Source organism: Amphiura filiformis, chromosome 7 (genome assembly GCF_039555335.1).
Source record: "Amphiura filiformis chromosome 7, Afil_fr2py, whole genome shotgun sequence".
NCBI classification, from domain to species: Eukaryota; Metazoa; Echinodermata; class Ophiuroidea; order Amphilepidida; family Amphiuridae; genus Amphiura; species Amphiura filiformis.
The window spans coordinates 42991563-43007308 of record NC_092634.1 but is presented as its reverse complement, the minus strand read 5'-3'; the positions used below and the strand labels follow the sequence as shown (position 1 = coordinate 43007308).

Here is a 15746-nt window from a genome sequence, read left to right as displayed (position 1 = left end):
TCAATACCTAGGGCAGTCAATGGAAATATTATTAGTTACCCCCTGTTTGTTCACGAAATACGGGAAAATATCTACGGTCTGGTGCCGTATTCCATGAAGCCGAAAGCTGAATGGAATACGACATCAGACCGTAGATATTTTCCCGTATTTCGTGAGAACAAACAGGGGGTAACGATTTTATCCTTTACTGAACATGAATCATCTTCCGACTTGTTCGTAAACTTTGCTGAAGGAATTTAGTTTGATAATCTTACTGAAAAGTAGGCCAGTTTCTTTCTTGCTTTTTGACAGTGCAGCCAGGCCGCGCGTGAAATATTCGCGCCAGTTTAGGATTTCGCGCGAGTCATGTTACGCAGACGCGCGAGTGTTGGGACGACGCAGGTAATACGGGAAATATTACCTGCCTGTATATTAAGGAGGAGTACGCAGGTAATACGACTTTTTATCCAAGTGGTGTTTGACCAATAAGATTGCAGAATTCTTATCAACTAAAGGATAAAGACCTATAATTTTGTCCCACTGTGGATTCGACATTCAGGAAATTTCGAGAAATCTATGTATTATTATATACTAAAATCTGAATAGCATAATGCTAAGCTGACGTCTCTAGTTTTTTAATAACTTGGGGAAGTAAGTCAAATTGGTGCCCAATCAACAGTTTCGATTAATCAGGATACCATTAATCATGTTAATCAGTCATTTTTTCACTTGAATAACCTTTGACTTATGGGCTCTCTCTCTCTCTTCTCTCTCCCCCTCTATCTCTCTTTCTTTCTTTATTTTTTTCTTTCTTTCTGAACACTGTACACTATCAAAATATTTTTGTTTTGTTTTTAATTTCTGAACACTCTCAAAGTTTTTCTCTGTTTTCCTCTGCTTAGTAACTTGACAAATAAATGACCATTACATAATTATTTAAGCATCATCTAAAACATCTAATTTGAGTGAATTGCGCCCTTTCTTTTCCCTGCGTTAAATCTCACACGCGTGCCATTGTGGATGGCGCTCTCCAGAATCTGGAAAACAACCAAATAATTATTGGTTGCAATTTATTGAGAAAACTCTGAGAAAACATTATGCATGAAGGCGAAGGTTACGGCAGCAAGAACTATTATTATAAGGCATTCGACCAAATGGACCTGTACAAACCTATAGGAACACATATTTTCATGACGCATTAATCATTTTTCATAAATGTTACCATGTAAAAATTGCATTTTTTTTGGTTCAAAATTGGATAAAAAGCACTAAAAGTACATTTTCACCCATAAATCTAATGCATTGAATAAAATGAAGATTTTGATCATATATATTACATATCCATATGTCAGGTATTCTGCACACATATGATAGTTTCTTCTCCATTTAGTTTCAAAGAGTTAGCTATGTGACATTTTGGGGTGAAAAATGACAAAGATCCATTAATAGCGTGACCGTCGCCATAGAAACGGAATATATACGCTTGGGTTACACATTAATTTTTGGCAACATGGCAGAAAAGATTTTGCAGACTCTTCTGAACATTTTGATATATGATTTGTCCATGTGAAACATCTGTGCAACGACGTGAATATTTCATGGGACTGTATGTTATGTAGTAGAGTTCCAGGAATATGATGGTAGGTCAATTGTACACGGATGATAATCAGATGGTTGGAAGGAACTTCTGAAGTTGGGACAGTTGGTCGGGCTATTGTTGTTGTTTTACAAATATTCATTGTTGTTTTAACACTAGGATCCCCATCTACAATTTCAATGATTGTATATTTTATGACCCAAAATGAAGTTATGAAACATGTCTTAGGAAGAGGACACCACACATTTGGTCAATTTCGTCCCGGTATTTCAAGACAGGGAGCAACTTCTTCCACCCTTCTGTGCTTAGGTTGATATGATCTATTAAAAGCATGTGCTGTTACACGTTGCTCTTGCCCACATGCCACCACCGTGGTGCTCCAAATTCCAATTTAGGGGACCAACCCGCTCACCCGTCGTATCCCGTGGAACTAGCTTCCATTTAGGGTATACCCACGCCTTGCAGTTTGATTTCTAGTGAGCGACTTTCCACTCACCATTGACACTAAATATTACTCGCTGAAAATCTCCCAAAATCTGCCACTGAATCAGTGAGTCAAGTCAGCATTTAAGCGATTCGCTGCCCCCTCCAAGCGGAGAAAGTCAAAAAATTTAGCACGCTTCGCGCGCATTTCGACGTTAATACATAAGTACCGTTTTAAGACCGAAGCTCTACTTGATTATATCCAAATAAGTGATATTTGTGAAAATTCAACTACTCGCCTAGCATTATGCTACCGAGTGATTAACCACTCGCCTTTAAAATCTGGACAGTACAGCAAAGCCTGTTTACCTCATACCCTCCTGAATTCCGCATTGCTATAATCCGTCATATGACTCGCAAAGTAGCTTCAGCGAATGGACGAGCGCTCGTAAAGAATATTAGCGAACATAGCACGGCTTTTCACTGCATACAATTCGATATGATTCCGCCCTCTACAATCAGTATAATACAATAAGAAATGTATACCTATCTGTGATTCGTCAGTACTAGAAAATCACAACAAATATGTCTATTAAATTCGTATTATGTTCATATATCCTTGGTTTTATTTCTGGGCTTCGCAGTACTATTAACAATGCATAGTATTATTTTATTTTTGTTAAATATTCAACCATGAAAGTGTTAGACTCTGGTGGATGACGAAACCAGTTCGTCATGTTTTCTTGGGATTTTTTTTTCATGTTTTTACAATAGCAACCACTGCCATATTGGATTTTTTGGGTAAATCTGCGCGCAGCTTTTTTCGGTAACGGTTTGTTCAATTCTGCGTATATGTCTAAATACGCATAGAACGGATTTTTTTTGTATAAAGTCGGTTTTTGAAGAAAAAAGTGCGCAAATGCGTCGTTTTGGGGCTATTTATTTTTAATTATGTGTTTCTAGAAAAAGATACCAATGATGTATGTGCCAAATTTTAAAGCAACTGGACATTGCGTTACCGAAAACAGCTGCGCGCAAGGTTTATAATGACTCGAAGCAACATTTTGCTAAAATTAACGTTTTATGCGAATTAGGCATATAAATATGCAAATAAGGCATTAGAAATGCCAATGGATATGTGCAATAATAATAAACAGATAAAACAATTGTCTTTAAAAAAATAAGTTTAATAACCAGTTTAACTACAAAGTTGTCAAAATTGCCCTCTAAAAACAATAGAATACAAAAGAGAAAATGTGCATAATGCAATATAGGAAAATATAGGAAATATTACAAGTGGTTTAAATTTCGCAGTGTCCTGTCAACGTATATGAATCATAAAATCAGAACCGAATGTCCGATTTCTTTCAAATAAAAAGTAATTTTAAGTTAAAATTCCAAACAATTTATATATGACATTAAATCTCCATATAGCTCCAGAGTTAAGCAGCCAAGATATCAAGTGTTTTTTCTTCTTTCATTCTTGTTAAAATGACTAATATTTAACATCTAAACATGATAAAAACATACATTTGATTCGTCTAATTCATGTAATATGTCTTAAATATTACAAAGAAACCCCTCCCCCAAAAAAAAAAAAAAACTAAACAACCGAACATCATTCCAGGACCTGATGTTCTGATACCTGTAGAATAAAAATTAGTTTAATTTCTTTTATCATAATCATTATTTTTCTGAATATATTTATGAATTTCATATAATTATATACAATTATATTGCAATATAGTTGGTTAGTCCTTATTGTATGTACATAGATACTAGTTAGCCTCTCAGCCACGCGCAATTGGGAAATGGTGTTCACTTTATGTTTGAAGTCGATTTTTGCCCAAAATTTTCCGAGGAACACGATCCCGGTGGGCCTTTTTTGAAAAAATGTGCCCAAAGTGCCCTTTTCCGGGGGTGCTCCCATTTTGGGGGTCAAAATTTGTCTTTAAGCATTCTCTGAACAAATATGGTATATTTGGTGTCTATTTATATGTTTTCGGGCATGGAATATCTATTCTGATAGGTTTTAAAATCAAAAATAGCTGCCTTATGCTCAAAAATCCAAAATGGCGCCCAAAATGCCTTTTTCCGGGTGTGCTCCCATTTTGGGGGTCAAAAGTTGTTTTTAAGCATTCTCTGACCAAATATGGTATATTTGGTGTCTATTTATATGTTTTCGAGCATGCAAAATCTATTCTGATAGTTTCAAAATAGCTGCCTTATGCTCAAAAATCCAAAATGGCGCCCAAAATGCCTTTTTCCGGGGGTGCTCCCATTTTGGGGGTCAAAATTTGTTTTTAAGCATTCTCTGGCCAAATATGGTATATTTGGTGTCTATTTATATGTTTTCGAGCACGACAAATCTATTCTGATAGTTTTTTAAATAAAAAATAGCTGCCTTCTGCTCAAAAATCCAAAATGGCGCATAAAATGCAATATTTGTTCAAAATGAAATATTTCCCCATGTAGGAACATTTTAAAAATGATTTTAGTACCTATTTGCATTGTGTGGTGTACAAAGATCGGAATCAATCTATTTTTAAAATTCAAAATGGCTGCTGCATACCCAAAATTCAAAATGGCGGCCAAAACGATGTACTAATGTGGCCAATAGAAAACAATGTTCGGCGGTTCCACAACTTTAGTGTCGAAAATTAAGTGTTAGTTTAAATATAATTATGTAGAAATGTGTTGTCAGCAGTTTATGACAGCTCAAAATGGTTGCTATTGGCTTGAAATCATACTAGTATGTCCGTCACATAGCTCATAAGGACTGTTTGTACTAGTATATGATAATGATCTTAGGTTCAATTTGCATTGTCTTGATTTAAACTTCTATTACAGCTCCTTCAAAATCCAAAATAGCTGCAAGAACTAAAACACCACCTAATAGTGATTTGCTGTCCATTTTGAACACCAATTACCTTAATTACCGTTACATTCAAGATGGCCGATAAAGTTTATTTCGTATTTTCCTATTTCATATAGTCATTAATTGTCATTTTTACGAGTCCTCTTCTGAACTCTCTTCACTCAACGGGATTTCTTCGTCCTCTGAATCTTCAGAGTCGCTGATCAGATCTAGTATCCCCTTAGTTCTGTTGGGATTTCTGGAGTCGGCATGACTGCTTCTGGTGGTTCATCCCCTTCCTCCTCTTCCACCATCTGTCTCACCTCATCTTCATTTGGAAGTGCCGAACCACGTTACCAAACGGGCTTAAGAACATCATCATCATCAAGTTCCCAGCCGTAGTATAGAGGATTATGTTGTTAGAACATACCAACCAGGCAATTAACCATACAGTTTACTACAAAGTTTGCACGTTGGATGTGGCATTTCATTGATTTACTGCCAGGGGGAAGCCTCTGAGACGGGGTTACCTTCCGCTTCTTTCCCTTTCCACACATTCTCATTGCATAGCGACTATCCCCTGCCGTCATTTCCTTCTTTGGCCTGTTGTAAACTATGTGAAGTATGAAGTCTGTAACTTCATTAACTTCATCTTGGTAAAGGCTGGTTGCGTGAAGTCGCTGCCTGTTACTACATGAAAAGCATGTAGGCTCTTGCAAAATCTCTTCCAAGCTGATTTGCAAGAAACTTGATATCATGGTAAGTTATGCCTGCTCTTGACAGCCTGATCTCTTGTCTGAAATAAACATCTCTTCCTAGAGTAGAGTCATCAGATAAGATGAAATCAGCTAGAAGTTGCGTTAGCTGCAGTTTGTTGGATTCATTTGTAAGGAGGTCATTCCATTCACCAAGCTGTGGTAACTGTTGGTCAAGGTGAGTTAATCTTCTTTCTCTTCCTCTGTCTGGTCGACACTTAGACAGTGTTGAATATCATCGGGTCGAACACTATATGAAGAATTCTACCTGAGAGTAACTTGAGGTTACTCTAATGACTCGATGTCTCTTTTCACCCACGATCTAAAGGTTAATGGCTTCAGACCTTTTATTGTCATCATACGGACGATACGCATGGCATCGACGACACAACATTCGATGTCAATTGGTGCTGAGGAATTCGGTGCTACAGGTGACAGGAGTTGTATAAGCTATTTCTGAACAATGATCTACTTTTCATCTGTATTCACATGTATTCACCTGTCGTCACGGGCTTCTGGTAAGACTATAGATTTATTTTTGCCCACCCACACTTATCATAAGAACCACTCTGCATGGTCCTTAAAATTTGCCGGGCCCCAAGGCCTTTTAAGATCACAAACACTCTTGGTGCCAAACTTCACTTCACTACAAAGCATCCCTTGCACTGTCAGATTGATGAAAGGATACTATTTTGCAACACTAATTTCATGGATGGCCATCATTCCCATTACTGGGTACCCAACTGTTGGTTGATTACCACCACTCACATCACCTATTACCACCACTCATATCACCGCTATGCCTGTATGTCGTATACCCGATGATTCAACACTGTACCTGTCTAAGGGTCGTCCAGACAAAGGAAGAGAAAGAAGATTAACTCACCTTGACCAACAGTTACCACTGCACAGCTTGGTGAATGGAATGACTTCTTTAAAAATGAATCCAACAAACTGCAGCTAACGCAACTTCTAGCTGATTTCATCTTATCTGATGACTCTACTCTAGGAAGAGATGTTTATTTCAGACAAGAGACCAGGCTGTCAAGACCATGCATAACGTACCATGATATCAAGTTTCTTGCAAATCAGCTTGGAAGAGATATTTGCAAGAGCTGCTGCCTACCTGCTTTTCATGTAGTAACAGACAGCGACTTCACGCAACCAGCCTTTACCAAGATGAAGTTAATGAAGTTACAGACTTCATACTTCACATAGTTTACAACAGGCCAAGGAAGGAAATGACGGCAAGGGATAGTCGCTATGCAATGAGAATGTGTGGAAAGGGAAAGAAGCGGAAGGTAACCCCGTCTCAGAGGCTACCCCTGGCAGTAAATCAATGAAATGCCACATCCAACGTGCAAACTTTGTAGTAAACGGTATGGTTAATTGCCTGGTTGGTATGTTCTAACAACATAATCCTCTATACTACGGCTGGGAACTTGATGATGATGATGTTCTTAAGCCCGTTTCGGCACTTCCAAATGAAGATGAGGTGAGACAGATGGTGGAAGAGGAGGAAGGGGATGAACCACCAGAAGCAGTCATGCCGACTCCAGAAATCCCAACAGAATTAAGTGGATATGATCTGATCAGCGACTCTGAAGATTCAGAGGACGAAGAAATCCCGTTGAGTGAAGAGAGTTCAGAAGAGGACTCGTAAAAATGACAATTAATAACTATATGAAATAGGGAAATACGAAATAAACTTTATCGGCCATCTTGAATGTAACGGTAATTAAGGTAATTGGTGTTCAAAATGGACAGCAAATCACTATTAGGTGGTGTTTTAGTTCTTGCAGCTATTTTGGATTTTGAAGGGAGATGTAATATAAGTTTAAATCAAGACAATGCAAATTGAACCTAAGATCATTATCATATACTTGTACAAACAGTCCTTATGAGCTATGTGACGGACATTACTAGTATGATTTCAAGCCAATAGCAACCATTTTGAGCTGTCATAAACTGCTGACAACACATTTCTACATAATTATATTTAAACTAACACTTAATTTTCGACACTAAAGTTGTGGAACATTGATTCTCTTTTGGCCACATTAGTACATCGTTTTGGCCGCCATTTTGAATTTTGGGTATGCAGCAGCCATTTTGAATTTTAAAAATAGATTGATTCTGATCTTTGTACACCACACAATGCAAATATGTACTAAAATCATTTTTAAAATGTTCCTACATGGGGAAATATTTCATTTTGGACAAATATTGCATTTTATGCGCCATTTTGGATTTTTGAGCATAAGGCAGCTATTTTTTATTTAAAAAACTATCAGAATAGATTTGTCGTGCTCGAAAACATATAAATAGACACCAAATATACCATATTTGGCCAGAGAATGCTTAAAAACAAATTTTGACCCCAAAAATGGGAGCACCCCCGGAAAAAGGCATTTTGGGCGCCATTTTGGATTTTTGAGCATAAGGCAGCTATTTTGAAACTATCAGAATATATTTTGCATGCTCGAAAACATATAAATAGACACCAAATATACCATATTTGGCCAGAGAATGCTTATAAACAACTTTTGACCCCCAAAATGGGAGCACACCCAGAAAAAGGCATTTTGGGCGCCATTTTGGATTTTTGAGCATAAGGCAGCTATTTTTGATTTTAAAAACTATCGGAATAGATTTTCCATGCCCGAAAACATATAAATAGATACCAAATACACCATATTTGTTCAGAGAATGCTTAAAGACAAATTTTGACCCCCAAAATGGGAGCACCCCGGAAAAGGGCACTTTGGGCACATTTTTTTTAAAATTGCCCACCGGGATCGTGTTCCTCGGAAAATTTTGGTCAAGAATCGACTTCAAACATAAAGTGAACACCATTTCCCAATTGCGCGTGGCTGAGAGGCTAACTATACACCAAGTTCCCGTTTGTATCAATAAATAATGGTCTGCTAGGGTGTCTAAAACTGGTTCTACATTAAATTCTTAACAGCGCGTTTTTTGAACTTTTTAAACGTGTTTTCCCACGCTAGAATGTCATAAATTACAGACAAGACAATACAAAATGCTCATGTGTGTTAATGATTCCAACGTTTTTAGATATTGTTATTATCTTGTCACTGAATATACAATATAATATTAACGTCACCAAGCATACAACTTGCTGTTATAGAAGTAACGTCTAAACCAATCTAGTACAAATCCTCTGAACCCATAATTTTCAAAGTACTAATTATATATGATCGTGTCAAATGCTTTTGACAAATCCAAATAAATGCAAATTGTAGTTTTACTTTCAAATGCATTTTAATTTTATTAACAAATTCAGTAATAGCCATGCAATTGAATGTTATTTATATCCATATATATATTACTTAAGTCATCTTATTAAAATACAACAATTTTCAGTATTCTAGAGTAACACGGAAGAATGGATACAGATCAGTAATTTGAATTTCTGAATCATTCTTTTTTATAAATGGGTACTACCTAGTGTAGTCTTCAACTACGCAGGGACTGTATCTCTATCGTAATTATTATCAACGGGCTTGTTAATGATTTTCTGAACCAAACATTATAAAATTCAACAAAATACAGATTTTTAAATTTTTGGAACAGGCATAGACGTCCAAATGAAGTGAACAAATTGCAAACGTTTAAACAACATGAAATAGACATAATCTGACAAATGAAGTGAAAAAATGAACGTGAAACCAACATGATGTAGACAAAATCTGACATAAAAATGTTCGTGTAAGGCACGGCTCACACTTCCACAAACACCCCCCAACCACCACCACCACCACTTCCAACACACATCCACCCCACCTCCAACACAATCCCCACACCCACTCCCGTGTATGTCTGAATATAAGGAAAGGTATACAAGTTCTTGTTATTGTTGTTATTATTAACATTGTTATTTTTTGTTGTCAATATTCTTAGTGTTGTTGTTGTTGTTGTTGTTGTTGTTATTATTATTATTGGCAATGAAACTGTAAAGATTCAATGCCATATCTAAAACATTGTTATAATTGGAAATTTAAACTTAAGACGTACCTCAAATTTTCGGTCACAACTTTGACCTTCATCTGGAGACTGGCAACCCAAGTTTGGGATCAGTGACCTTTTGGACACTTGACCCCAAAACCCGGACGTACACTCTGGGTAACTTGTATCGGCCCCCGTCGCGGTTGAGAGATGGTTGGTTGACTCTGATGTAAATTGACTCCTTCACACCCTTTCAAAGTATCTAGCGTCCCGGTCGAGGATTTTGACCTCATCCAAATCAACTTGGTGGCCGGGGATTCAATGTGGATGTGCTGGGAGACTTCAGACGAGGTAGTACTCGGACGACGGTGTTCTGAGAATCTGGTTTTCAAAGATCTTTCAGTCTCACCAATGTATGATTCTGAACACAGAATGGATTGTCAGTCTCCAGATGAAGGTCAAAGTTGTGACCGAAAATTTGAGGTACGTCTTAAGTTTTGTGTTGAGATCATAAGTTTAAATTTCCAATTATGAAGTCTACCAACACAGATGAACTTTCATGCTAGTAAAACATTGTTAGTTGGTTACGAAAATGGTAAGGTTTCACAATTCATTAGCTTGATGCAAACTTAGCTTAAGGAAAATGGTTAGGTTTCTCTTTATACCTGGGAAAACAACATAATAGGTCAAGAACACGGTACGTATTCAGTTTAACAAAAGCTGTTAAAAATAATTTCTTAACTTTGAATAAATGTACCTGCTAAGGAGACTGTATGTAGACTTGTTACGTAGAAACAAGATATTAACAAACTTACATGTATTTACCTAAGAATTTAGCGAAAGCTAAATTCATGAGTACCATACATGGGATGTGTCAAGCACAAATGTTTGAATTATATCATCTACAATCCTACGCATATTATATTTAAAGCAAATAGTTTCTATTTCTAAATAGGTAAAATTTAAGGTTATCTCACGTCATTAGAAAAAATACATTTATATGTATAATACATTAATATGTAAGGTATAAATGTGTCATTCCATTACCAAAAGAGAGCTGAAATCACGGACAAAATGTGTTGGATCACCCATTGTGTTACGAGGAAGCCTCAAATGACCTCACAGTCACCATGGAATTCACTTATGAAACATGTTGATATGTAACGTAGAGCTTTAACCAACACCTATCCCCCAATCACTCCCCCTCCCCCTCCCCCAATTCAACATCAGAAACGAAATTCAAGGATTCAACATTGATAAGGGCGAAAGGGGGATCAATGAATGACAAAGCACATGCTCCAAGTGATCCAACAATTTTGTCCCGGATTGTGGTACAAAAAATGCTAAGGATTAAAATTATAAACAATAACAAATATTTTTGCTGTGAATTTTGTTCATTTTGAACAAAACGTAGTGGTGAAACGTCACTAAAACGTGAGTAAATCAACTTCGTTTTTACTTGGAATTGTTCAAAATGAACAAAATTCACAGTTGCTATCAACATTCCTAATGAACTTGTTCAAAGAAAACAAATATTTTTTTCCTAAATCATGTAAAAGAACGAGATAAACTTTAGGAATGAATTGCAGTGATGTTGTTTGAATGTACATTAGATATAGAAGTAATAATTTTTATTTGAAAAAGTCTGATTTTTTTTCTGGCAACTAATAATGTAAATGATGGTGTCCTATGTAGGCATATTTTGTCTCCGGCTGACGGATGAACCATCGGTCACTAATCTCGCCATTGAAGTACAGCAACATAGACATATGAATATATGAATACAAAAGCCACCTAAGTCCATACTTTGGCCAAATTGAGTTAAGCATTGGAAATTGTTGCTATACATAGGCCTGTCATATGTATGAAAGAACAACTCAAATTCGCCCTCTGTGTCTATTGAGCATGTGAAAAATAGCATGTATGAAAGAATCACCCAATTCCATGATTTGAGTCTTGTAACACATTGATTGAAATCCAGTATGTATAAAAGTCCACTTGTAACACATTCATTGCTAGAGAGTGACTTTTGAAGAAAAGAATGGGTTTAATAAAGGAAAGTGTGTGGTTTATATTACATGGCAGAATGCTTATCAACATTATACATACCTGTGTGCTTTATTTTGTATTATCTTACTAGTGGTAATCTCAATTTAACATTGTTGTCTTTGTATATGATTCAAAAACCACCTAAGTCCAAAATTTAAAATGAACCCCACGAAGTCCCTGAAATGCTAATCGTCATACCTATTACAGGTTAATCCACTCATTTGCACGTAAAACTTACCATATTGACCAAGTAAATCTAACTGAAGGAATTAAAATGATACACAGGTTTTTCTCTCAAAATCACTTCCCATGGACTTAGGTGGCTTTTGTATTCATGTATTCATATGTTTGAACAGCTAGCATTACTACGCCGTCTTTTCACAGATTTCACAGTTTTCCATGTAACGATGAGAATGTTTCCTGTAAAAATAAGAAGTGATGTATAATAACGAGATCATTGAAAGCTGAAATTCTAATAAATAAATTCATTATCTATTACGAGTTTGAATTTATTCTTGTGGGGGAATGGGTATACTATCATACAAAAATCAAGTAACTGGTAAATGCAATTATCTGCTCATGAATTAGACCACACAATAAGATACTTAAAATGAAAACAAGTGAAAATGTTTGTCAATACTTGTCGAGGAAATCACAGGAAAACTAATACATAAATATTATAGAACTTTGCTTTGTTTTTGACTCATTATTTTCATACCAGAGACTTCATTTGACAGCAGAGAAGAACTGTGTTTGTTTCACCTTTCAGCGCAAGCACATAGGAGTGGGGCTCGAATTAATTCATGTCACGAAAAGCTTTGAATCATGGTCATCTAATTCGTCAAATACCGGCATAACCCATCTATATACATTGTATTTTTACGCGATAAACAGGGCGCACACTTCAGCCAGTACCGTTATTTCGCGGTTACAACTGCAATTTCAACTTTATAACTCGCAAACATTTAGGCCTACGCTAGTAACTAATAATTTGCGACTGGAATGTGATTAATTCAGATTATTCAGCAAACTTACCTACAGCCAACAGCACAACTGACAAGTTGAGTATAAGGATGAAAACACTCATGAGCGCCTGTCTATGGCTGCTGTAAGGAACCATAAAATATATAGCTGCTAACAAGTTGAAGAAAATGGCCATGAGTGACAGCATCTGCAGCCAGTGTTCAAAGTTATCTTTCATTGGCTTTAGGTATGCGTGAATAACAGTGTAAATAACCGAGATTGCAATGGATAAACCCAGCGTAAAAGGATCCTCTGAGCCCCGCAAAACTACAAGCGATGTTTGAACCAGTTTACGTGACAATTCAACGATTTCCCAGAACCAAAATTTGGGTTTATAGTTTTCGCAAAGAAATCGAATGTGTAGTGGATCACTGTTAGAAGAGATTACTCTTTCAATTAATGAAGCATTTGATATATCGCTCTCTGACAATGTGTCATTGTTACAAATTTCTTCATCTTCATCCTCGTCATTTGGTGGTTGTCCGTTGATTGATAAGAGCTCTCTTTGTGCATTTTCGTCTGAGTTGAGACTTCTGTCGTCTTCCATAATTGTTGAAGCCGTACTACTTTCACCTCGTTCTTCAGATGGTTGAGAATCTGTTTCATTAGTCTGGATCTTTCCATTTTCTGTCGTAGAAAACTGTTTCTTTATTATGTAAAACGTGCTAATAGGAAATCCAATGACGTATATGAGACCAATGTACGCCGCTATTTGGAAGTGTTCATGCTTCGAACTGTTGCAGTTTATTGCATAATCTGATCTTAGTTTGCTAACGCTGTACGTGCAGTCGGTACCATTGGTAACAAGACAGAAATCATCACAAGCTGGTGGCATAAGCCCCAAGATAACCTGGCATACTGTTGGGAAGGTTATAAACAACAAGACGACTACAGCGAAGTAGCATTTTGCCCTTTGTTTTTTCATCCACTCGTGGACATCATTCGGAATGGTAGCATGACGAAAACGGCATAGGTTGTACAATTTCAGGCATACATAAATCGTGTATGGTAAGAGGATAACCACAGCACAGAATGTCATGCCGATCACAAATTCCCCATAAATGTCGAATTGCAAAACATCTATGAAGCAACGAGGCTTAGCTAAGAGTTTAAATATGTTCAGTTCCAAGTATCTGAAGATGTCTGCCAGCTGTGAAACTTCTTTTGGCCAGTGAATGTTATGAATAGATGTTAAAATTGCCCCAGCTATTTGGTAGTAAGCCAGGACAATTTTAAACCTACCAACTAAAGTATCTATAGGAGATCGCGTTGATCTTTCTTCTTTTTTGTAATCCCAAATTGCAACCGCAATAATTGCAGCAGCAACAACAATGACAATAACTACTTCTAAAGCTAAACGCCACCATGATGGACATACAAAGCAGTATTCAAACCATGGGTAGTATCCATTGCTACATTCAGAACACAGCCATCCTTCGTAACCCGTTCCGCAAGATGGAGTTATCTTGTACTCGTCTTTTGTACTATTCTTTGCAGGGCAGGAGTCATTTCCTTTAGGGCACTTGAATGCTTTAGGTATCTGCCCAATATAACTGACGGTATTTTTGTCATAGCTGTCGTCTTCAGTAAGAATATTCTTTACGAATACTTTGTATTTCAACATTTCTATAAAACCTGCTGTTTCATTTCCGTCAAAGTCCCATGCCCACCAGTATCCATTTTTCAATTTTTGGTATTCAAAAGAGCAATCAATACCTTCTTCAGGGCATTGTTTGCAAGTTTCAAACCTATTTGTTCGAAAATATCCATCTAAACAAGGGCACGCGCGAAAACCAGCAAATCTTTCTTTATCAGTTCCTGTAGGACATACTTGGCAATCTTCAGCTTTTGTCCCCGGCGACTGTTTTAACGGCACATAAGTTCCAGGATTACACTTCTTACAGCCAATCTCATCCAGCTTCTCAGTATCTTGTCCAATTTTATCCTGATAGAATCCACCTGAAAATATCATTCAAAATCGTCAGCAGACTGTCATGATTTATAAATACGTATTTATAAATACGCACGTGACCACCTCTTTGCTGTCATAAAAGCTTGGAGACAGAAAGTCTGGAAGTGACCTTAGTAACATTTAAATGCAAAGGTGGAACGCGGCACCAGATTGTGCAGCAAATGTGTCTTTAATATGTTGTCAACTTTGTGATGTTATTGTAAGCATTCTCCGATTTTTTTCCTTCGGAAAATACTTTGATGATAAAGTTCCTATCATTTTCTGCAAAGAGGTATATTGCGTGGGAATTTAGTCGCACTTGGTGGTCTTGGTTCATGTTCGTATTAATAGATATTAGTGTTTATAAGTATATGGTCAATTCCAGCCAAAGCGGGACAAAATTCTCTCTGGGGGCCATTTTGAAAATGTTTTCCTTTTTAATTCTAGACTTATCAAATGAGACGATCATATCTAGTGAATCATCAGGTGGAAGTGCCATCGGATTGAAAAATAACTTTTCTTGCTAGACCAAATAAAGTGTTAAATGCGCATATGCATGTTACCCACGAATTCAAGCCTTTTTCACCTGTTGTACGTTATAAAATTTCACTTTCTTTAATATCTTTCAATATTTTATGTGTGACTCATATACACTAGAAATCGGTGAAGACTTTGAACGTAAAATAGAATTTTATTACATATATCTACAAAGAAATATTTTGGTTATTACAAATTTTAAGAAAGAACCAGGTGTACAGTTAAGATTGTGTCAATTCTTCGAACTCTTTCCAAAGTGGCTGTCATTTAACATTACTGTATTATTTCGAAAGATTAGAATAAATGCTTCATATAAATATAAAGTTAGATTTTGTATCTCGTCGCAGGATGAGGATCTCGGATGGATTCGTGGGTAACAGCGTCTGGAAAATAGCAATTCCTATTAATTTTTTTAAATAAAAATAAAAAATACTTTTCCGTATGTCAATAATTCAGGCTGCAATGGCACTAAAATGAATTTTAATCAAAATACAAACTACATGGAATATTTAGAATGGATCATTATGGCATTTTGGGTATAAAATTCTTGAGAATAATGATGTTGCCAAATTTAAATAGACAGAGCAAACAGTTTTATAATATTAATTT

The 15746-nt window shown here is 36.5% G+C and overlaps 1 protein-coding gene across 2 annotated transcripts in view; it reads right to left on the bottom strand.

The window, feature by feature from the left end:
* Positions 1-10786: 10786 nt before the first annotated feature.
* Positions 10787-15746, bottom strand: part of LOC140157188 (uncharacterized) — a 47337-nt gene continuing 42377 nt past the window's right edge. For both annotated transcript variants that reach the window (XM_072180304.1, XM_072180303.1), the window contains 2 exons: positions 12662-14608; positions 10787-12046 (listed from right to left, as the gene is read on the bottom strand). In XM_072180304.1, coding sequence (XP_072036405.1) covers positions 11967-12046; positions 12662-14608 — 2027 coding nt within the window. In that variant the 3' untranslated portion in view covers positions 10787-11966. The remainder of the gene's footprint in view (positions 12047-12661; positions 14609-15746) is intronic.